The 23661-nt window shown below is 41.4% G+C and overlaps 1 protein-coding gene across 2 annotated transcripts; it reads left to right on the top strand.

Annotated features, from left to right (window-relative positions):
- The first annotated feature begins 513 nt into the window (after positions 1-513).
- col2a1a (collagen, type II, alpha 1a) lies at positions 514-21635 on the top strand. 2 transcript variants are annotated; one of them, XM_088330766.1, is made up of 54 exons: positions 514-857; positions 2059-2265; positions 2847-2863; positions 2969-3001; positions 3545-3577; positions 3689-3742; positions 3906-4007; positions 4144-4221; positions 5299-5343; positions 5446-5499; positions 5670-5723; positions 5834-5887; positions 5983-6036; positions 6141-6194; positions 6262-6306; positions 6422-6475; positions 6556-6600; positions 6709-6762; positions 6854-6952; positions 7043-7087; positions 7168-7266; positions 7347-7400; positions 7468-7575; positions 7688-7741; positions 7852-7950; positions 8029-8082; positions 8225-8323; positions 8401-8454; positions 8548-8601; positions 12779-12832; positions 13105-13158; positions 13284-13328; positions 13621-13719; positions 13830-13937; positions 14026-14079; positions 14166-14219; positions 14314-14367; positions 14505-14558; positions 14643-14750; positions 14844-14897; positions 15943-15996; positions 16073-16234; positions 16315-16422; positions 16646-16753; positions 16850-16903; positions 17005-17112; positions 17224-17277; positions 17363-17470; positions 17544-17597; positions 18112-18219; positions 18298-18586; positions 19704-19891; positions 19974-20216; positions 20293-21635. In XM_088330766.1, the coding sequence occupies exons 1-54, from the start codon at positions 764-766 to the stop codon at positions 20437-20439; spliced, it is 4473 nt and encodes a 1490-aa protein (XP_088186892.1). In that variant the 5' UTR covers positions 514-763; the 3' UTR covers positions 20440-21635. The 2 variants fall into 2 exon arrangements, with proteins under 2 accessions (XP_088186892.1, XP_088186893.1); XM_088330767.1 differs by lacking the exon at positions 2059-2265.
- Positions 21636-23661: the final 2026 nt, after the last annotated feature.

The raw sequence follows: 23661 nt of genomic DNA, 5'->3' as shown, positions 1-23661 counted from the left end.
GTTGGCAAGTAGAGCACCCACGATTAAATCCATAATCCATGGACTAGACGTTTAGCAAACGACCCTGTTGACCTAACGTTCGGTTCTCATTAGAGTTATGAAGCTTTGAACTTTGCAACTTTAGGATTTGGGGATGTAACTCCAACGGTTTGTACAGTAACTGCAGTTCCGAGCGTGTTTGAATCAATGACTCGAAGATATTACGGGGAAAAGGCCTAAAAAGTAATCGTTATGACATTATGAAACTTTATCGAAAATGTTATTATTAATAGTATTACATAATTCCAGTTAGTGTAAAGAAAACGGTTGCTCTTTTTGAGATGGTATCTCTGAAGATTTTCTAGCTTGACCTTCCTGAAGAAAGTGAAGGCGCATCTCTTGGCCAGGCCAAACGGGTCAAGGGAAGAAGGAGGGCTGGAGTTAAGAAAAAAAAATCCCTGGGAGAGTAGATGGCGCTGAATTGAGGGAGGGATACAGGCTTCAGGTTTCAGCTCTACTGGGGGTCTGGGGGAAGGACTGGCATTTTGGAATATACGAAGATCCATACAAGACACTGCGGACATAAAACCGCGGCGCTTGCCCTGACGCTGTGGGTGCAGAGTGCCAGCTGGGGCCCCGCGTTGGATTCCACTTAGTCTTTTGGAGGGCTTTGACTGTATGGTGCCTTTGGTCGCTGGGATCACGCATATCACACAGAACTGACCTAACGTCGCTTCCGGCCCTTCACTTCTCACCCGAGCTATCGCATGTCTAATATTTAGACATGTTTGGCTTTGTGGATTCAAGGACTGTTCTGCTACTTGTAGCATCTCAAGTTGTTTTATTGGCCGTGGTCAGATGCCAGGAAGAGGAGGACCGTAAGTTGTCATATTTTATTATCATTGTTATTAAAAAAATGATACCCGAAAATATTTTCTGTATTTTTAAGTGCAGTGTCAGTAGGTGGAAAAAAATATTTTGCGTTTCCAGTATTTGTACTGTAGATTGGGTGTGGAAGTCAAGGTTGGTCTTTGTGGGATGGTGAAGCAGGTGAACAACTGCTCATTTTACCCTCCTGGAAGAGAGTGCACAGACAAGTGCTTTTCCCAAATTAATTCAGCTCAAGAACTGCTGCGTAAAATGAATACCGGTTGGGTGATGAATAAATGATCTTACAAAGTTGGATTGTGATAGTCCCCAAAAAAACAGAATCAGGTCCAGTTTGGCTTAAGATCAATGGAATTTTCACACTATCTTCTCAGTTTCTCTGGACTCCTTTGAAAAGTCAGAACTAAGTTGCCTGTGTGACAATGATAATTGGTGATTTAAGAGATCACACGCTGTTTGGCTGGAGCCTAATCGTGATTTTGTGATGCGAAGTGACAGGGTCAGCTGGTTTGTGACCTAGCAGGCTCAAAGAATGGCAGGAAGTTATTGGTGGCTAATGACTTAGTTGGTTCACATGCTAAGGACTATCTCCAGAGGAATATTTTTTTCCGTACATTCTGACATCCAGCTGTGAGGTTGAAGTGGATGCTTGCACTGAGCATGAAACACCTCAAATATCCAGTAAAAGTAAATAGCAGCATTCAGGCAGCGAGCCACACAAACAAACTGGGCTTTCTGAAGCTGTCAGAGTGTTTGCTCTGTTGCTCGACGCCACTCTGTGGCCCCAGATGAAGACTTTTTTTGGAAAATGCACAGGCCTTGAAGACCCCCCCCACCACCCAAACAGAAAGTTTGCATAAGGCAGCAGTTTGTCAAATGGGCAAAGTGTTCCTCAAAGAGAGTTTCATAGGGGCAGCAGACCCCAAATATTAGGCAGTCAGTAAATACCGGAGGTTGATCATTACATTTCATTTGACTATGTTTGTGGGTCAGGCAATGTATATATGTTGCAAAGCTTTTAACTGTTACCCTGACTCTGCATCTCTCATTTCCTCACTTCCCCAGTCTTTTCCTTAAACAATTTCTAAACATCAACTTTTACATTTCAAATCCTTGAATTTCCTAACTTTCTCTGGAAATGTCTCCCGACCCTCTGCACCTGCCATGTGCGCTTCCTTCTGCTCACAACAGAAGAGGCAGGCGGCTGCGTCCAGGATGGCCGGCCGTATATTGATAAGGATATATGGAAGCCCGAGCCGTGTCAAATCTGTGTGTGTGACAACGGAGCAGTTCTGTGTGATGAGATAATCTGCGAGGAGACTCAAGATTGTGCCAACCCTCTCATCCCGTATGGGGAGTGCTGCCCCGTCTGCTTCGCCGATGCCACTTCTCTCATTGGTTGTAATTTATTTATTCAAGTAGTCATAAATAAATTACTCTTCGCCTCTCTTACCTCTCTAACGCTACCGAATGGGGAATGCTGCATGATACAAATTGGTTCCATGATTAAAAGCCAATCAAATCGCTGGTTTCAGATGGCGTTATTTGGATTGACATTTTTGGAGTTGGAATCACACTAATCATCTTCCACTGTGCATGCATCTTCAAGAGAAATGTCAAATTGATCTGAGCAAAATTGAAAGCTTAGTTTTTTCTGTACATAAAGCTGCCTGAAAATAGACATAATTTGTTGACAGCTTCTATCCAAAAGATGAAGAAATAAAACATCATAAATTGTCACAATCAATTCCATTATGTACTGATTCCACAGTTTCCTTCAAATTCATCATTGCTTGCTTGCTTCTGCTGTTTCCTTGTTTTCACTAACATAAGACAGGTTTTCGGCCCCTTGGCTTTGTAGCGTCCCTGTAGCAATATTGTATCTTTTCACCGGAAGCATTCAAATTTCCCCAAATGTCTTTCAACGCTTCTAAACGTGTTGTTTTTATTCTTCCCCGTCACCTGTCCCTGGACGATAGAGACGATCGGCGGTCGGGTAAGGCACTGGGAAGATTATATTCCCACGACAACCGTTTCCGATTTAAACATGGATCATTTTTTAATTTCTCTACGCTAACTAACGTTGTCCTTTATTAACCAGGGTCAGAAAGGTGAACCAGGCGAAATTGCAGATGTAAGTAAACTCCTTCAAAAAGTTGCAGTGAGTGTTGACCCGATAATATCACATAAAAGAGTAAATTATATACATTTACAAAGGGTCCTATGGCCTTAAGCACTAAAATATGGCCCTTATTTGTACTTTTCAATCCTTCAACCACATACTTTCTTGTTTTACTCTTTTTCTTTATTAGTGGAGTGTTAAATGGTACCTCCAAAGAGGCTTATGATCATTACCTGTGTGGTTTATCAACATGGGCGCCTTGGTGGACTTTCTATAAATGAGCAAAATCCAACATTCCTGGGACACAGTGAACCCTATCAAATCCTCCTAGATCCTTTTAGCAACTTCATAGCGTGCACACCCAAACACACACGTACACACGCTAGCACAGCAGGTGAACCAAGTCAGTTTAAGCAGAGGTCGAACAAGGTTCGTGTTTTCAACAAAACTCTGGCAGTCCAATCAAATCTTCATCATGTAGTACCGGGTAGTTGCTATTAGCTGGACACATGATAACGATTATTTATACCAAAATTGCTATATTTTCTCCTGCAGGTTGTAGGACCAAGAGGACCGTCAGGCCCGATGGTAAATATTGTGATCTTTTGGGCTCTTCATAGGCAGATAGAAGGCAGTTCTGCGTAGATGTAGAAGGTGTTTGCCGCACTGCTTCCGAGTTGAACATTTTTACTCTTGCAGGGCCCCCCAGGTGACCAGGGAGTACGTGGACCAGCTGGTGCAAAGGGTGACAAGGTAGGGGACCTAATTAAAAAGGATCCATTGGATGCTTTACAATTTTTAAAAAAATGTTGACGACGATTGGCTAGGTTTTCGTATATGGCTTTATCGTTTGCTACAATGCAGGCCTTAATCTTCTTATGGATTCTTCCAGTAACGTGCTGCCTTTTCCCCAAAGGGTAATTCCGGACCTCGTGGAAGGGATGGTGAGCCTGGGACTCCTGGAAACCCCGGTCCCCCTGGCCCACCAGGACCACCTGGACCTGCTGGACTTGGAGGAGTAAGTCAGTCATTTGAGAATCCCATTAGTGGATATTGTTGAATTCTATCAAGAAATTGTAACGTTTGATAGGCTTGGAACATACATGTAAGCATGTCCGTCCTCAAGTATAAAACAGGTTTTCTTTTTCCTCCAGAATTTTGCTGCACAGATGGCAACAGGATTTGACGAGAAGGCTGGAGGTGCTCAGATGGGTGTGATGCAGGGACCAATGGTAAGTGTAACTTGCGCATGCTGTTGAAAGAATACTCAGCCAAGGTAGCGGAAGTCATCAGTTTCAAGCGCCACTCTATTAATAGTTTTCACTCGACGTCATGCGCATCCCCGAATGTAAACAGTAGGCCATATTGGATGGGTTCACCAGACACTGTATGATGTTGTTACAGGTCTACACTAATTTTGGTTGGATGTTGAAATCACAGACATTGTCTTTTGGGACTTTACTGTTTATTACTGTCACCTAGTGAGTGCAGGCCAGAGCGAGAACCTCTCTTGCAATGCACCCTTTGGAGATAGTGGGCACGCACTAGAAACTCTAAGCGAAAACATTTTGCCGTTTCCCGACCAAAATGAGCTCCAAGGAAATTCCAGGGTGTCCCTGAAAACTCGGCTGAAAGAGTAAACCCTCTAGAGTAGAGGACAGAGATAGGCTCCAAATTAAGGCAATGTGATCCCCGGGGATGGCCCGGGCATGCCTGCTGAAACCAGTCTCAGAGATAGCCTTACTTGAACCCTAACCCATGCACCACACACTTTTGTCTAGTAGGTATCAGTCTTGTTTGTAAATAAGAGAATATTTGTTGTTGTAATCTAGCCCAGAATGTTTACCAACAGCCAAACTAAAGCTTTGATTGCCATACTTCAATTGTCAATCACAAAAATAATGAGTGAGGTAAATTTACACCAATCCAGCATGGCCGCCACTACTCTGGGGATCTTGTTTAAGTGGTTATGACCCATCAATATGCTGAAACAAATGTCTGCAAGGCTGTCCTCTTGTGGTCAAACCTTCACTTGTACAAAGGTTTTATGATGGTGTAACTATTTTTGAGGAAATGTAAAACCGACAATTTCACAATTTCATATTTTCTGAAGCATACCTAATATTTTGTAAAATGTAATGACGTTCAATAATTTAACAATGGACGAGAAATCCAGTGAGTCTGCTGTATTCATCGTTTTGTAATATATTTACATTGGCAGAGTGAAAATTTGATATTGAATATTTGTTATCATGTTTTTGTTATTGTTAATACAATTCCACTGTATTTAAAGTATGTTCCTCTTGCAGGGTCCAATGGGTCCCCGAGGCCCTCCAGGACCAAGTGGTGCCCCCGTAAGTGCACCTTACTAAGTACAAAAATTCAAAGCATTGAAATAATGCCTCACAATTGTTTAATTGTATCATTACAATACATTTGTATAATTGTTCACATAGGGCCCACAAGGTTTCCAGGGTGCCCCGGGAGAGGCTGGAGAGCCCGGTCCAGCAGTAAGTATAACCTCAAAAATAATCTGGAAGAACTCTCAAATGATATAATAATTCGTTTTTTTCCCATTAAGTGTTTTATGATTGATTCCCACTTTCAAGAGCATTTACTTTAATGTTAGTATTTGTTTTGTGTATTACTCACACTGGTTATTTGCTTTGCTTCATATTAGGGAGCAATGGGACCTCGTGGGCCACCTGGACCATCTGGAAAACCAGGAAGTGATGTAAGGATAAATGTTCTTGTATCATCTTTGCGACAGGAGTCCTTTCAAGAACAAAATTGAAACAGAACAGAAACACATATTCAACTGTTGGATTTCTTGTTTCACTGCAGGGTGAAAGTGGCAAACCTGGCAAAGCTGGTGAACGTGGACCTGCTGGACCCCAGGTCAGAGATTATAACCAATTACCAGGTCAAATCAAGCAAAATCTAGAGGAGGTTCTAACTGGGGTTCCTTTCCTCCTATTGTGTGCTGGCTTCAGGGAGCTCGTGGTTTCCCGGGAACTCCTGGCCTACCTGGAATCAAAGGACACAGAGTGAGTGGCCAACACTTTTTTATATCAGATATAGCCATACCAATATGGCACTATGTCGATATGTGACTTTGAGGCCTGACCTGTCTTATCATTGTCCCCTGCAGGGTCACCCAGGTTTAGATGGAGCCAAGGGAGAAAATGGTGCTGCAGGAGCTAAGGTCAGAAAAGTTTTCGAAAATAATGGTAATCTAGGAATGTTTTTTTAAATACTTTGTCCTAAAACAGGGCGAGTCTGGTGCTTCTGGAGAAAATGGAGCCCCTGGACCAATGGTGAGTGATTTCACCCATAACATCATCCAAAATCAATTGGTTGCTCTTTGTTATGTTGAAGCTTGTACAGTAGTATTACAATTCTAAGCTTTCCACTCAATCTTCTGACATTTAGGGCCCACGTGGTCTTCCTGGTGAGAGGGGACGGACCGGTGCTGCTGGAGCTGCAGTGAGTTTTAATCCCCACTTTACTTTGATAAATCATCCATTCTTTTCCCATGCCTGACTTCCTTCTCCTCAATTCCATAGGGGGCCCGTGGAAATGATGGCTTGCCTGGCCCTGCTGGTCCACCTGTAAGTCACATTTTTATCTTTATATGAGGGTTTAAACAAGTTTATCATTTACCATACTCAATTAAATACGCATTGGCACTAACTTGAATGTTATCCGTCTGTTTTCAGGGGCCTGTTGGTCCTGCTGGAGCTCCCGGTTTCCCAGGGTCTCCAGGAGCCAAGGTGTGTATAGTGCAAAAAAAATCTTTTTTTTCCTTTACAAATTTGTCTTATTGTGAAACTAATAATAAATGATGTCACTGTGTCTTCTTAGGGTGAAGCTGGTCCCACAGGAGCCCGTGGAGCTGAAGGCCAACAGGGTCCCCGTGGAGAGGCTGGCACTCCAGGATCTCCAGGACCTGCTGGAGCATCGGTTTGTCATTATTACCAATTGCAGCAGAAAAGCAGTCCATTTTTTCGCAAGATATGATTGTGACACCTTGTCCTTTATCGTAATTTATAGGGTAACCCTGGAACTGATGGTATCCCTGGAGCCAAAGGATCTGCTGTATGTCCACTACCCTTCTTTTGGTAACGTTTTCAAGAATGTCTGTTTGTTTCCATTTTGACTTTTGTTGTTTTTACCAGGGTGGGCCTGGTATTGCTGGTGCCCCTGGATTCCCCGGCCCCCGAGGACCTCCTGGACCTCAGGGAGCAACCGGCCCCCTGGGACCCAAAGGACAGTCTGTGAGTGGCTTGAAAAATATCTTTCAAGTCATCAAAGTTTTTGACGAATGCGTATTTATGTTTTTGAATCAATGGTTTAGGGCGATCCCGGTCTTCCTGGATTTAAAGGTGAAGCTGGACCGAAAGGAGAGCATGTAAGTGGGCTTTTTTAATTATATGATTTATTAATAAAATAATAATGGTTCTAAATGATGTTTCCAGGGTCCCGCTGGTCCCCTAGGTGCACCTGGCCCGGCTGGTGAGGAAGGGAAGAGAGGTGCTAGAGGAGAGCCCGGAGCTGCTGGACCACTTGGACCTCCTGGAGAAAGAGTAAGAAATACATTTGTTCAGCAACATGGCTAAAAAAACAAAAAGCCAACATTATACAATACACATTTTGTAATCCTGATTGTAATGTTGCTTCTCCTTCTACTTCTTATAGGGAGCCCCTGGCAACCGTGGTTTCCCAGGTCAAGATGGTCTGGCTGGTGCAAAGGTGAGTCTTGCAACATCCAATAAAAAATATAAAAAACCTTAGGAAAAAAGCATTTGAGGTTGAAAATTCACATTATTTGTAAATGATCTTTGAATGACAATGTTCTCTAGGGTGCCCCAGGTGACCGAGGAGTTCCTGGTGCTGCTGGACCAAAAGGTGGTACAGGGGATCCTGGACGCACAGGAGAATCAGGTCTTCCTGGAGCAAGAGTGAGTTCTGCCTATCACATCATTTCATGACTTCTGTGACTTTCAAAACAGTGCGAATAAACACTTTGCCTTTCGCAGGGTCTCACTGGCCGTCCTGGAGATACTGGTCCTCAGGGTAAAGTCGGACCTTCTGTAAGTACTCCTGCATCAAGCTTCTATTGAAGGATTATTATCAGTAATCAATAACACATTTGAATTATTATTGCTCTGATTTCTTTACATGGGCTTCAAAAACTCTCCCCTCTGTGTTGATGAGTATCTTTGATAATGACAGGGTGCACCTGGTGAGGATGGTCGTCCTGGGCCCCCTGGTCCTCAGGGAGCTCGTGGACAACCAGGAGTGATGGGATTCCCTGGACCGAAGGGAGCCAATGTAAGTTTGTGAAGATATGAAAAATAAAATCTGACTACAATGTCATTTCAAATAACTGACCAATTTCTGTTCAACAGGGTGAGCCTGGAAAACCTGGAGAGAAAGGACTTTTAGGTCGTACTGGTCTGAGAGTAAGTCTTTTTAAAAAAAAAATCATAATATGTGCACAGAATGTATTAAATTGTTTCCCCAAAATGCTCAGTGACATGTTCCTCCACAAACAGGGTCTGCCTGGAAAAGATGGTGAGACTGGAGCTGCTGGACCGCCAGGGCCCGCTGTAAGTATTTATTTCGAAACTACTATAAAGTATTAGAAAAAGACCATAGATCTATTTTTCTAGAGTACCGGTAAATGGCGTTTCCCCCAACTGAACAAACAAATGTGTCATTGCAAGATTTACATTCGGAAAATGATCCTTGAAAAAACAATCGAATTAACAATAGCCATTACTTTCTGCAAAAATAAACTAGAGTAACATGGCCTTTTCATACTCAATATTTTTCATCATAAATTTTTTTGATCTTCATCGATAGAAAACTGACTTATTACTTCCTGCGTTCTTTCACTGCATCTTTTAGTAAGCTTTCTGTGTCTTCCGTACACTGCAGTAGAGCATACCTGTCAACCTTCTGCCAATTGCTCCCCTTAATAATCATAACAATTCCCCTTATTAAGTACTAATAAACCTATTTACTCACAGGAAGACAGACTGCAGTATCTAAGATACCGCAACTATTGTAAAAAAAACACAATGACATTGTCTTCTGCTACCAGTGACCGAGACTATCCATGTTAGAGCCGAAATGGGCAAGAGAAGGTCGGTCCAACAAAAAAAAGAGTTAAAAGAAGGATTTAATTGTTTTCCCCCATAAAAAAATGAATGTTAAATGGGTTACACAATTTGAAAGGATCAGAAAACATATAAAACAAGGGCAAAACGTATGGCAGACAAGAAAGTCAGAAGTCAAATAGAGAAAAATAATATACGTCGAAATAAAGCCTTTGGCGAAACATACCACAACTGCATGACTTTAAATAATTCTGGAATTATGAGACAAAAAAACTATAATAAATGAAACATCCAAAGATTACACAATTTCAAACACAACAATTTTGAAATAACCTAGATACCAAATTCCCAGAGTAGAATGCTATTGTTTATAACGTTAATGCAAGTGCTTTTGGTTTTATTTTTTAACCCCACTTTTGTGTATTTTTGTTGTTGGAGGAAATAAAGGTAAGTGGGGACATACTCTCCCTACAAAAACACATTACGAAGCTCACACAGTTTGTTCTTGTACTTATAAACGGTGTGCGATATTTTTAAAATATTGTTTGACATGAAAGTAATAAAAACCAAACAAAAACATGATTATTATCAGGGTTGAGTAGGGTTACTTTAACTGGATTACTTTCAATTACTTTTGGATTACTCCAATACCAAATATGCTAATAAAAGACAAAAGAAACTAAATATGAATAAAATGATGACTCACAACACGTGGTAAGCTTTCTCTCCTGGCTTTGATCTCTGGCAAAACTAACACAATAATGCGACAGAAAAAAAATGAAAATAAATCCAAACAGCTTGCCAACATCATTTTTTCCGTTCCATGTATTCAGTTCCTCCCCAAGCCTGCACAAAATGTAGTCATTTTATTCATATTTAGTTTCTTTTGTCTTTTATTAGCATATTTGGTATTGGAGTAATCCAAAAGTAATTGAAAGTAATCAAGTTAAAGTAACCCTACCCAACCCTGGTCGTGTCTGACGTCTTATCCACCATAACAGAGACAAAACGGTGCTTAATTAACTTCTCTTCTGATCCTCTCCCCCATCACTTCAGCAATGGGAGTGAGCACGTACTTTTGTAGTTTTCCCGATGCCCAACTAAAATATTTTGATAGATAGATAGATAGATAGATAGATAGATAGATAGATAGATAGATAGATAGATAGAGATATTTTATTTAATACTTTACTTCTTTCATCCTCGTAGTGGACAGGTGGTAGCGTAAATCTGTGTCTCTCTAAGCAAGGAGGGAAAGAATCTCCACGTAGTTACCTTTGTTTATTGTACCAGTCGTAGTTCGCGGGCTGAAAGTGGCGTACAAAACATTTTCCCTGGTGAGATTCCTTAACAACGTTGAGCGTTTCTCGAAAGGTCCGTCTGGAAAATGGCTTTGACAGTATATCTGCGACCAAATCCATTTCTTTTTCTCCTTCAGCCATTGTAGGTTGACAAAAACTGTTAAATCAACATAATATACTACTTGTGCTGTGGGTTAACGGCGGGCTTTTGGCGCAATCGTTGTTAAGGTGAATTACCGCCCTCTAGCTTTGTGAAAGCAAGAATGTTTCTCCAAGCCTTCATGCAGGGCCAAATGAACCAATTTAGCAGTTGATTGGCTCAAGAAACAGCAATAGCACATCTAATACAAGAGCAGCTTCAGCGACAGACTACTGTCACAGTCTTGTTCCACGGACGGACTGAGATCATTTCTTCTTCATGCCATGAGGCTCTTTAACTCCACCCGGGAAAGTAAAAACCCACAGCAAACCCCAACCCCACATTTGCATATTACCCTATTTTTATTACAGTGTGTATTTTCCGTAGCACCATTTAAATACCCTATAGCAAAGCGTTATATTGGGTATTTTTGTATTCTATATCTTTATTTTATTATTTTATTTTTCAACACAAGGATACTGCTGGAAGTGTGAATTTCCCTTCGGGGATGAATAAAGTATCTTACTATCTATCTATGCTATGATGCATGACGCCTGCACACAAAATATTGAAGGCATCTGGGCAAATTCCTGAGTTTAGCAACAGGTAATCCAAAAATATGATTAGTTAAATTCTTAAATATGAAAGCACACGTCTGGAAGCAGGGCAAGCAGTGGAGAAGAAATGAAAGGAAGCCGACAGACGATTTAGAATTACTGTATTTATCATTTGTGGGTTTATTTAGGCACAGCAAAAAAACAAACAGCAGCAATAATTAATTGACAAGTATCGATGGAAAAATGTAATTATCATCACATAACTCAGAACATTCTTAGCCCAGCATAGAAGGTATTGCAGGCCCTCACGGCCCATCAGTGATATGCAGTATGTATTTTCTTCCTTCCAAGGCTTCTATAAAGCTTTTATTTATTTTGCAGCTCCAAACATAAAATATTTCTGTATTTATGTATGTATAAACTTATTTATTTATTCACCTTTGGTCAACTATGGCTCTTCCAACATTTTAGGTTGCCAATCCCCATCCTGGTGAATATTTCTGCCACAGACGCACACCAAAACTAAAAGCTATAATTGATGCTACAACAATCTAACGCTATACTGGCAGGCGGGATGCCAGTGGGGTGGCCTACAAATTTATAGGGGGGGGGCTGTTGCCACCCCTGGCCACCCCTTGGTGGCGCCTTTGGTCGTGAGCCCCAATTGCGTTGCGGATTCGAACGCTGGGCCGCATCTGTTCCAGGCACTAGGCCTCACAGTGTTAAATAATTGTGTACCGCCACCGTTTGGCGAACAGTTGTAGTACAGCAAAATATAACGGTCCGCAACAGGAGTACAAGTGCAAACCTGGAACACACATCAAGAGGGGTTTAATTCTTCAAATTGTATATTTCTATCTAGACACTGCAAATTATTTTTAATTACGTTGGGAGAAAATATTTTCTTTTTATTTCTATTTTTAAATATTTAAAAAATATTTTTCATTTGTTCCACGGGGTTGGGTTGGGTTACTTTAACTTGATTACTTTTAATTACTTTTGGATTACTCCAATACCAAATATGCTAATAAAAGACAAAATAAACTAAATATGAATACAATTATGACTCACAACACGTGGTAAGCTTTCTCTCCTGGCTTTGATCGCATTGATTTCCGGCAAAACTAACATAAAATGCGACTGAAACAAAATGAAAATAAATCCAAACAGCTTGCCAACCAGGGTTGGGTAGGGTTACTTTAACTTGATTACTTTTGATTACTTTTGGATTACTCCAATACCAAATATGCTAATAAAAGACAAAAGAAACTAAATATGAATAAAATGATGACTCACAACACGTGGTAAGTTTTCTCTCCTGGCTTTGATCTCTTTGATCTCTAGCAAAACTAACATAAAATGCGACAGAAACAAAATGAAAATGAAACAAAAATCCAAACAGCTTGCCAACCTCATTTTGGTGTTCCATATATTCCCTTTGGACTTAATACCAGTGTGCTAATTTAAGCGTTTAGAGAAAATAGCGTAAAATGACGTGTGAAAAGGCAATTTAAATAACCAATAGGAAGGAAGCAAAACAATATATCATTGAAACAACACTGTTTGTTTTACCTATAAGGAATTTTCTTTTTCTTGTTCTACTGTTTGTATTTTCTTTCTTTTTTTGTGTAAGATTTGCGGGGTATTTACTTTAATTTATACTACAGGGACCTGCTGGAGAAAGAGGAGAGCAAGGTCAACCTGGACCATCAGGCTTCCAGGTGAGTTCCTTCATTAAGCAAGCCAAGTACATTCACAGCCTGGAATATTCTTCAGACATAAAATGAGATATCAAGAGAATACACGTAGGGATCTACAGAAGATCAGAGTGTTATCGTAGAAACCGGGACCAGGTCCTAGCAAGCTAAGGAACATTGAAGAACTAGTGCAAAAACCATTGTTTTGGAAAATTTCCCATTGGGTGCATGTTTATTCAAAGAGCCATGAACACACTGTATAAAAATAAAAACATGGAAACCTTTTTGTCAAACAGGGTCTGCCTGGACCAACTGGTTCCCCTGGAGAGGCTGGAAAACCTGGAGACCAGGTAAATACTTCAGTTCCATATTAAATTATTTGTTTGGAAATACGCTAATGTACAAACAACCTTTAGAACATTTCATTTAACAATTCCTCTACAAGAAAAAATAATTGGTTTATTTTTCTCTGAAGGGTGTTCCTGGAGAGGGTGGAGCTCCTGGTGCTGTTGGACCCAGAGTAAGTTTTTAAACACATTTTTTGTTATTTTTAAAGAAAATGTTAAGTGCTGCAAAAATGACTTTTACAGTACTTTAAAATCGCTCAATGTACGAAACTGAATTTCAAATTACAGCTGCCAGAATAGTATCATTGAGAAGGTTTTGAGTCAAAAATAGTCAAATCAAAAGGTGATTGTAAAACTATTGTACCCCAATTTTCAACTTTATCTGGCTTACGGTTATAAAATGATGAAGGTAAATTGCATACACCTACACAACTCAACACTTATAAGTTTCCTGTTTCCTAATAGGGTGAACGTGGTTTCCCTGGTGAGAGGGGTGGTGCTGGTCCTCAAGGTCTGCAAGGACCTCGTGGACTTCCTGGAACACCTGGAAGTGATGGACCCAAGGTCAGTGGGAGATAAATTATTATCATATCTTGTAAACCTCATTTCGATTGCCACTATATGAGCAATTATTTAATATGGAATTCCAATTGACCTTGCACATTTTGATTCAGGGCGCCATTGGACCTGCCGGAGCTGCTGGACCCCAGGGACCCCCTGGTCTCCAGGGAATGCCTGGAGAAAGAGGAGCTGGTGGCATCCCGGGTGCAAAGGGAGACAGAGTGCGTGACGGATGACTTCTTGCTGACAAATCATTTTATATTTAGCTTTTTGTATGTTTAATTATTAGCATTTCTCTTTGTCCAACAGGGTGACAATGGAGCAAAGGGACCTGAGGGTGCTCCTGGAAAGGATGGTTCTAGAGTGAGTCTTTAAAGTGGTTGTCATCATTATTTTTTCATCCTTGGTAGAAAAATTAGGTCAGCATCCATATCACTCCTCCTCAACAGGGTTTGACTGGTCCAATTGGTCCTCCTGGTCCTGCCGGACCCAACGGTGCCAAAGTAAGACCTGAACCATCATCCTCTTGAAATGAGCTCATTCATATCATGCACCATTCAAATGTGTAATTGGCTTGATTGATTATCTTCAATCTAGGGTGAGAATGGACCTGCAGGACCTTCTGGTGCTCCTGGTGTTCGTGGTGCTCCTGTAAGTATAGAAATTGCATTCTTTATTGTTTTAATTTTCAGTATGAATTGGCACATTTATCGAACTTATAATAAAATCATTCAAATGCGATGTTATCGTAAAAAAATAGGCCCTGATTCTCTTTTAACTTCCTGTAGGGAGATCGTGGTGAGGGTGGTCCTCCTGGACCTGCTGGCTTTGCTGGACCTCCTGTAAGTACATTTGATCTAATGAAATATTAGCCTTAAATACCCTTGACCAAATTTAGCAATGTTTTCCCTCCATTACACATCTAGGGTGCAGATGGTCAGCCTGGAATTAAAGGAGAACTTGGTGCAAGCGGACAAAAAGGAGAGGCCGGCACTGCCGGACCACAAGGACCATCAGGAGCACCTGGACCTGTGGTGGGTATTTAGAAGTGGCCTCATATTTTAGCGGATTGCATTAGAGGTGATCTAATTGTGTTTTTCACTGTATTTGGTGTTTGTATTTGTCAGGGCCCAACTGGTGTTTCTGGACCTAAAGGAGCACGCGGTGCTCAGGGAGCTCCCGTAAGTATCCCAAATACAATTTTAACTGTTATAGAATCAACATTGTAACTTTAAATCCATTTTTTAACATCAGAGTAAGCTGAATAAAATTATAAATTTCAATGGCTGCTACTTTAATAAAACACTAAGTCCCTATTTTTATGTCTGATACATGCAAAGCACAGCAAAACCGTTTTCTTACTTTTTGTATTTTGCTAGACTAGTGTATTTCGGATTAGATATTAAGGGCAACTATCGGTCAATTAGAATTTGTCACCATTCCCTCTAAATTAAGCACAAAGAGATGTGCTCTTGACATGAAACAAAAAACATCATTTAAAAGTAATTATTAAAAATCTTTAGAAGATTTAAATTGGACTGCTGTGGATGTGCACTTTAAAGCCACTATTGTGCTTCCGTGTATGACACCACCCATAGTTGTTCCATTCTATGAGAGAAATGAGAAATATTCTTAAAATGATACTGATGGAAATGTACTAGATCAACTGATTTCTAAAGTGATACTGAGAAATTAAGGTATTGTCATATTTACATAAAGCTAACACATCGAATGAATGTAAATAAACAGAAATTATGTTTAATGACCTGTGCCACAACCAAAATCTGGTTTTCATAGGTCTTAAATATATTCTGATCTTGGTCATCATTTTTCCAGATAGTCCGGCACGAAAATCAAATTGTGTCTTGTTAACTTTGTGTGTTCGAGAAAGGGCCTTTTCAATTTAAAAGCCTGCATTGATTAGAATTGAATAACTTATTCAAACGATACCCAGTGCCAGTGATCTTTCACTTTTTATAATTGGACAATTGCGTTTTGACCCACGAATGGAAAGAACAGACCAGTAAGTCATTTCAACACTCGGATTGATAGAATTGTGTGTCTTTAATATCTGGGAAACTGAAAAATATCTGGATCTTTAATTCTGGTAGCACTTCGGAAATCCAGGTCAATGTAACACATGTTTCCTGAAAATTGTTTCTACAAATTCAGGACTTTAGATGTACACAAGAGTGGTGATGCTAAAAGACCGTCTGTTTTTGACAGGGTGCAACTGGATTCCCTGGTGCTGCTGGTAGAGTTGGTGCTCCTGGTCCTAATGTGAGTAAATTAATCTCAAAACAATGCCACCAATTCGTTTTTGATTGCTATCAACTTGTGGTCGTGGTTCTCACAGGGCAACCCTGGTGCAGTTGGACCTGCTGGTCCTGCTGGCAAAGATGGACCAAAGGGTGCTCGCGGTGATGCGGGAGCCCCAGGAAGACAGGGAGATGCTGGTCTTCGAGGACCTGCTGGTGCACAAGGAGAGAAGGGAGAACCAGGAGAAGATGGACCTCCAGTGGGTTACCCTTCCAGCCTGAGAGGGTCTTACTTCTAGGAAAGGACAATTAAATGAGTCCCATCTGTGTGTCTGTGTAGGGTGCTGACGGACCATTAGGGCCTCAGGGTTTGGCTGGATCTCGTGGTATTGTTGGTTTGCCTGGACAGCGTGGGGAGAGAGGTTTCCCTGGTCTTCCTGGACCTTCTGTAAGTATTGTATTGCTTCTGGACTAAGCTGCTTCAGTAAAGGAAAAAAAAAATCATTTCATAGATGATAGACTTTTGTGGTTGTTTTTCTTTTAGATTAGCATCTTTAATGCAGTACAATTTATTTTTAGAATATTTGCATTTTAATAAACAGACCTTTAATCTGGGGCGCTAAAAAGGCAATCAAGAATGATGTCTTTGAACTCAATATTGGTGTTTTAAGGGTGAGCCTGGAAAACAAGGAGCTCCTGGCTCCAGTGGGGACCGTGGACCGCCTGGGCCTGTAGGACCACCTGGTCTCACTGGACCAGCTGGAGAAACTGGAAGAGAGGTGAACCTTGACTAAATACAGTTCATCAACTTAGACCACATTAATACAGCAATGAGCTAAGTAAAAGTTTATTTAATACATCCACCTGTGTTTCAGGGTACCCCTGGATCAGATGGGCCACCTGGTAGAGATGGATCTGTGGGGATCAAGGTGAGAGAGTATAGTCCAAATATTTCCAATCTGCAAAATTGGAAAGGAAAATACAAAATCCTGACAACGAGACCTAAATGTTTGAATTATTTTTTCTATAGGGAGAGCGTGGTAACACTGGACCTGCTGGTGCACCTGGAGCTCCCGGTGCTCCTGGTTCTCCTGGACCTGTCGGACCTCTTGGCAAACAGGGAGACAGAGGAGAGTCTGTAAGTAATACAGCTCAACAATAAAGATGCTGGCGTGGGCTGTAATTATGTGTGTGCAGTAGAAAAAAATCACCAGGTTGAGTTTCAACATAAGAAAACTTCTCTCATCAGGGTGCACAAGGACCTGCAGGGCCACCTGGACTTGCAGGAGCACGAGGAATGGCCGTGAGTATAAAATCTTATATCAATCTTAGATGAAGTCGAGTGCCACCAATGAATCATAATTTTTTTAAATGGTATGCTTTTTTAGGGACCCCAAGGACCTCGTGGAGATAAAGGAGAGAGTGGTGAGGCTGGCGAAAGAGGACAGAAAGGTCACCGTGGATTCACTGGTCTTCAGGGTCTTCCTGGTCCTCCTGTAAGGAACCCGTATCTACTAAAGTATCTTGGATTCTGTACATTTCCTAATGGGTCGTTTGTGCTTCCAACAGGGTCCTGCTGGAGATGCTGGTGCTTCTGGACCTGTTGGACCAAATGGAGCTAAGGTAAGAACAAGGAGAGAAGAAAAATACAGACACACATTTTCATCTGGTGTAATTATATTTGATGGTAATGGAGGTCACGGGTCAGTCTCTGTTCAGTTCTCCAATCACTTGCTAAAGATGGGGACAGCCAAAAGCAAGGGCCTTAATAATCCACCAATGTAATAAGATGGGCGGTAGGGACATTTTTGTAATTACTGTGTGTGAGAAAAGAAGCTGAGAGACAGACACTCTTGCTGCGATCAGAATTGGCCGTAATATCTCTGGTAGATTAGATAAGAAGAAGGGTTATAATAATAGGTATGAAGGAAAATGTCACTGCATAAATTATCTTAATTCACAAAAAAGTAAAAGTGATGGAGGTTATTAGAGCAAAAGGGGGAAACTGAAAAGACATAATGTTTTATCAGTCATTCAGGTATCATTGAACTAATCTCAAACCAAAATATGCAAAGTTCTGGAATTGCTTTAGGCCCACCCGCATTAGTGTTTAAATTAAGACTTATTGTTTCTTTAGGGACCACCTGGGCCATCTGGACCTGCTGGCAAAGACGGATCTAATGGTCAACCCGGCCCTCTTGGACCACCCGGACCTCGTGGGCGTTCTGGAGAAAGTGGACCTGCTGTGAGTAAAACTGCTTTATTTAATTTATGATGTATTTTTTGCTTCTTAACCATTAACTGTTTTTTCTAATTCCTATAGGGTCCTCCTGGAAACGCTGGACCACCAGGTCCTCCTGGCCCCCCTGGCCCAGGCATTGACATGTCTGCCTTCGCTGGTTTGGGTCAGACCGAGAAGTCGCCTGATCCATTGCGGTACATGAGGGCAGATGAAGCCTCTAGCTCCCTGAGACAACACGATGTTGAGGTTGATTCCACTCTCAAGTCGCTCAACAACCAGATTGAGAATCTACGCAGCCCCGACGGCTCCCAGAAGAACCCTGCTCGCTCTTGCAGAGACCTCAAGCTGTGCCACCCTGCATGGAAGAGTGGTAAGTGCAGTCGACAATTATAACTAAATGCAAAAATATAGATAGACGATTGCGTTCGGCTGCTTGAAGTGGAAAGTCGTCAGAAGATACAGTACCCATTTTGACTTCCAGGGGGCTTGAAACCAGACCACACAACAACAGATGTTTATTGATTTTGTTGGTTCAGTATGGTGCATAGTGCCTTGGTGCAAAACATAGCTAAAAACACTTGCAGAGGGCCAAAGGAAAACTGTGTCAATTTTCATAAATATCGGATCATCCATTTCGGAACCTGTAAGTCACATACAAACGCACACAAATTGGGATTTATAAAACAGTTTAAATTTAGATTAAATTTAGGTCAAAGTTGTAAGACTATTTCAATCAAACATTGTGATTTTTGTATGCTTTACTAAACTTCCAGCCTTTTAAGTCCTACGTAATTTGCAGGGATCTTTGATACAACCGTTGGGAACAAAAACTGGTACTGATTTTAAAATATTTTATCGTTATCATTACTGATACCAGAGACTGATACCAATGGTACTCTAAATTCCATTTTTTTCCCCTTTAGGAATATAATGTTGATGTTGAACCAATATCATCAAATACTTTCATAATATATTTACTTACAAAATGCATAGAAGTAATGGCAATTTAATTTGTTTAAAGTCCAATTCTACTTTCCTACTGGAAACGCCCCTTAGAAGCAAGCTGCTACCGATAGGTGGTGTAGTCCACCATTGCGAGTACTGAACTCAAACTGTTAAATCCATTTGATCCGGTTTCATTTATGGGTGTAACTGGGTGATACATCAAAAAAAACAAAAGAGCTGGCGCAATTGTACTGAATACCAATACTGGGTATTGTACTTGCTCATCCCTGGTAATGTGTGATGACAGGTTTTTTTCAGAGGTTTTCTACAAAAAGTACGTTATCTAGTATCCAAACAAATCTGTTCTTGGGCTCTCTCTAAAGGAACATAAATAAAACAATATCCAAGTGAGATTGCAGATATGGCAAACAAGAAAATATGCAACAACTCAATGAACATGAATGATATAAGCATGATCCATTAAGTTGGGAGCAACTGATGTAGTGTTTATGTGCTCACCCACCGACTTTCCCTTTTTCAAGGCGACTATTGGGTTGACCCCAACATTGGAAGCATAGCCGACGCAATCAAAGTTTTCTGCAACATGGAGACTGGTGAAACCTGCGTCTACCCAAGTATTGCCAACATACCTAAGAAGTCCTGGTGGACCAATAAGAGCAAGGATCGCAAGCACATCTGGTTCGGAGAGACCATGAATGGAGGATTCCACGTGAGTTATATTGAACAAATATCCTAATCAAGGAACCATCATGAATAAATGGCTAATCATTTCCTTGACTTGTTTGGCTCAGTTCAGCTACGCTCAGGACGGCTCTGCCGCTAACGCCGCCAGCGTTCAGCTGACCTTCCTGAGGCTTCTTTCCAACGAGGCATCCCAGAACCTTACGTACCACTGCAAGAACAGCATTGCCTACATGGATCAGGCCACAGGCAATTTGAAGAAGGCTTTGCTGCTGCAGGGCTCCAACGATGTGGAGATTCGTGCAGAGGGCAACAGCCGCTTCACATACAACGCGTTGGAGGACGGCTGCAAGGTGAGTACAGATGCAATAAAAATAATTCGGAGGGAGACGAGCGACACCGACATGTTTCTTTGCGGTCCTTCAACAGAAACACACGGGCCGGTGGGGCAAAACTGTCTTCGAGTACAAAACACAGAAAACCTCCCGTCTGCCAATAGTGGACATTGCTCCCATGGATATCGGAGGAGCAGATCAGGAGTTTGGCGTGGATGTAGGCCCAGTCTGCTTCCTGTAAAGTGGAATATCACAGTGACCCCCCAGAATAACAGGAACGAAAAACTCAACCATGAAACACTACCCCCGATTCCACAATAAAGAAGACTGGAATTCTATAAGAAATTTGATCTCACAACAAAGTGCTCTCCAAGTTGGATGCTAGCACTGAAGGGCATCGGCAATAAGTGTACATCTCTGTCAACAAGCTTCCTGAGATCCAGTCATGTTTCCCATGGCCCACTGTTGACGGGTATGAGTCCGGGAGGAACAGGGACTGAGCAAAAGTTGTGGAGAACTGAAACATGACTTGATGTCACTTATTTATTCTATCAGTGGGACGGGCAGAGGTGAGGTAGGACTGGAAGGGTTCACTTTGTAAGCACGACCAGCCAGCCCCTTTCCACTACAGAACAGCCGTGTGACCTCTGTCCCAGTCCTACCTCACCTCCCTCCCCGTTCCCTCCTGTCACACATTATGGCATTTGGAATCCGTGTAGACCAATAAAATATTCTGAAAATCCAGGTACTCCTTGCCTGTCCCTTGTGAGCAGGAGCAAAACCTTTACTGTGTATTATAAAGCCTTGGTTCTATTGTTGTAAAGGTCTGTGTTTATAAACAATCACATGGTTTTTGTGTTTCCACATTATGTGTATATGTGTTTATATGCACCATAACACATTATGGAAAGTGAGGTTACATTTGGAGTGTATGTTCCATCAAAAAGCGTAGACTAATCCTGCTCTCATCATAAATTTGCTTTGTAAAAATCCAGAGCCGTTTTGGCATTTCTCGAGTCATCCAGATGGTTTGAAGCTACCTCACGCTGACAAAAACAAATGATGAGATGACCGTAAACACATTTACAGTCAGGCAAACCCTAATAGCTGCCTTTAATCGGGTGGCTCTCTTCAGAAGGTGCTATAAGTTAATAGTCAAAAACAAAAGGCCCTCTCCCACTAGCGTCACAGCACAATCAGACTCCTCTCTGCCGAAGGGACACCACCAGGTAAGACAGGCGGAGACCGGGTACACTTCAAGACCATTTTAATCAATTCCACACACCCAAGCCGAACCTAGTCGCTTAATAACAACCAGGGTGGGATGCCTCTGTGTGCGTGAGGGTGTGTACATTTTTTAAATTAATTTTATTATGATCCGTTTTGTTCTTTTGTTACACTTCTCATTGATGTAAATTGGAAATAAAAGGAAAACAGAAAGAAAAGAGTTGATTATTGATTTGAGTGTTCAATAAAAGTATCAAATGCGTTTCTTTCTTTTGGAATAACCTTTTGGAAGTGTGATTTGAATATTTCCCATTTAGAAACTAGACATTTATAATAATGTGCCAAATATGAACATTTGCACTGTATTTGGACCTTGAGGGTGAAGCTAGGTAGGCATCACTGTCACAGTCCCGAGAGCATCAAACTAATGGCCCTCGGGAAGAGAGTGCAATAATGGTAGCCGTAAGAAGATGCTGAGAGAAACATAAGAGAAAAATGAGTCAAACAACAACCCGCAGTTTTAAATATGTCCACTCGATGTCACCAAAGCCAAGCACAACTCGCAAAGCACCCGCTGTAGCTGAATTTGCTGATTACCATTCATCAACTACAGAATATTGACCAAAAAAAAAACATGCTGTTATTCAACTCAAAACAAAAGTCTTGGGGGGCACCATTTAGGGCGGTATGAAAAATGATAGAAAATTAAAAATAGAATGAAAAATAGCACCTGGGTGTCTTTGCAAAAGGTTGAAGAAGCTTTAGCTTCTTTCCATAATATGTATATGGAATCTAACAGTGAAGTTTCCATATTCAGGTAAACATTTTCATATAAAACTTCATATAAAGACTTTTAAATCAGTAAATCAATGATTTAGTGTTTCTAAGCTATTTTTGTCACTTTCTAGTCTGTATGAGCATACAGAGTTAAATATACTGTAGTGGAAGTTATTTTTCTTTTTAATTTTTTTTTTTTAACAAATGCAACGTTGATAAAATCCACCAGAGATTAAATCTTGATGAAGGAAAAAAATGAGAAAAAAAACCCACAAAATTTTCTTATAATAAATCTAAATTCCTAAATCAGAAGTCTCATCTCATCTCATCTCATTAGCCGTACCGCTTATCCTCAGTAGGGTCGCGGGGGGGCTGGAGCCCATCCCAGCAATCATCGGGCAGTGGGCAGGGGACACCCTAAACTGGTTGCCAGCCAATCGCAGGGCACACAGGGACAGACAACTCATTCGCTCATTCACACCTAGGGACAATTTGGACCGGCCAATTCACCTGAAATGCATGTCTTTGGAATGTGGGAGGAAACCGGAGTGCCCGGAGGAAACCCACGCAAGCACGGGGAGAACATACAAACTCCGCACAGAAAGTCTGGAGCTGGATTTGAACCCACGACAGGTTCCCATGACATGAACTGTGCCGCACAAGCGCTAACCACTGCGCCGCCGTGCTGCCCTTAAATCAGAAGTCATGAGCCTTCAAAAAGACCACCAGCCCTCCATTTAAGGAACAGTTTATACCATTAATCTACTAGTGTTGCCCTTTTGAAAATTAGTGTTCTAAGATGTGGCCTCAAAGCTAAAATTAGTTTGACGCTCCCCTGCTCTAGAGTTAACGGAATGTAATGTTAACCACAGTGGCATTTCTCTTATTTTTCTATGTCCAGTAAAGGAATTGGAAGTGAACATGAGTGTGCTCATTTAGCAAAATGTACTTCAACATACAAGACCATAGCATAATCTCTCTCCAGACAGACCTGGGCCACAGGCAATATCAAACCAAAATATAGTTCCAGGCTCAGGGTAAAATAAAAAGATCTGCATTTATATAGCACTTTTCAAGTCAAGACTTCCCAAAGCGCTTTACAATGTGCTCCACATTTCCCAATAGCGGCCTTGCAGCCATGTAAGGCACTAACCTGCTTATTGGGGGTATTAGGGGTTCAGTGTCTTACCCAAGGACACTTCAACATGTAACACGGACAAGCCGGGATTCGAAATGGCATCCCTTGATCCCAAGACGAGCGCTCTACCTCCTGAGCTACTGCTGCCCCAGTAAACCATCCATCCATTATCTGCACCGGCTTATCCTCAGTAGAGTCGCGGGAATGCTGGAGCCCATTCTCAGCTATCTTTGGCCAGAGGACACCCTGAATTGATTGCCAGCCAGTTGCAGGGTACACAGAGACAGACAACTCACTCCTTCACACCTAGGGACAATTTGG

Source organism: Urocampus carinirostris, chromosome 3 (genome assembly GCF_059441175.1).
Source record: "Urocampus carinirostris isolate Australia breed hairy pipefish chromosome 3, RoL_Ucar_1.0, whole genome shotgun sequence".
NCBI classification, from domain to species: Eukaryota; Metazoa; Chordata; class Actinopteri; order Syngnathiformes; family Syngnathidae; genus Urocampus; species Urocampus carinirostris.
This window is presented reverse-complemented; position numbering and strand designations above follow the sequence as displayed.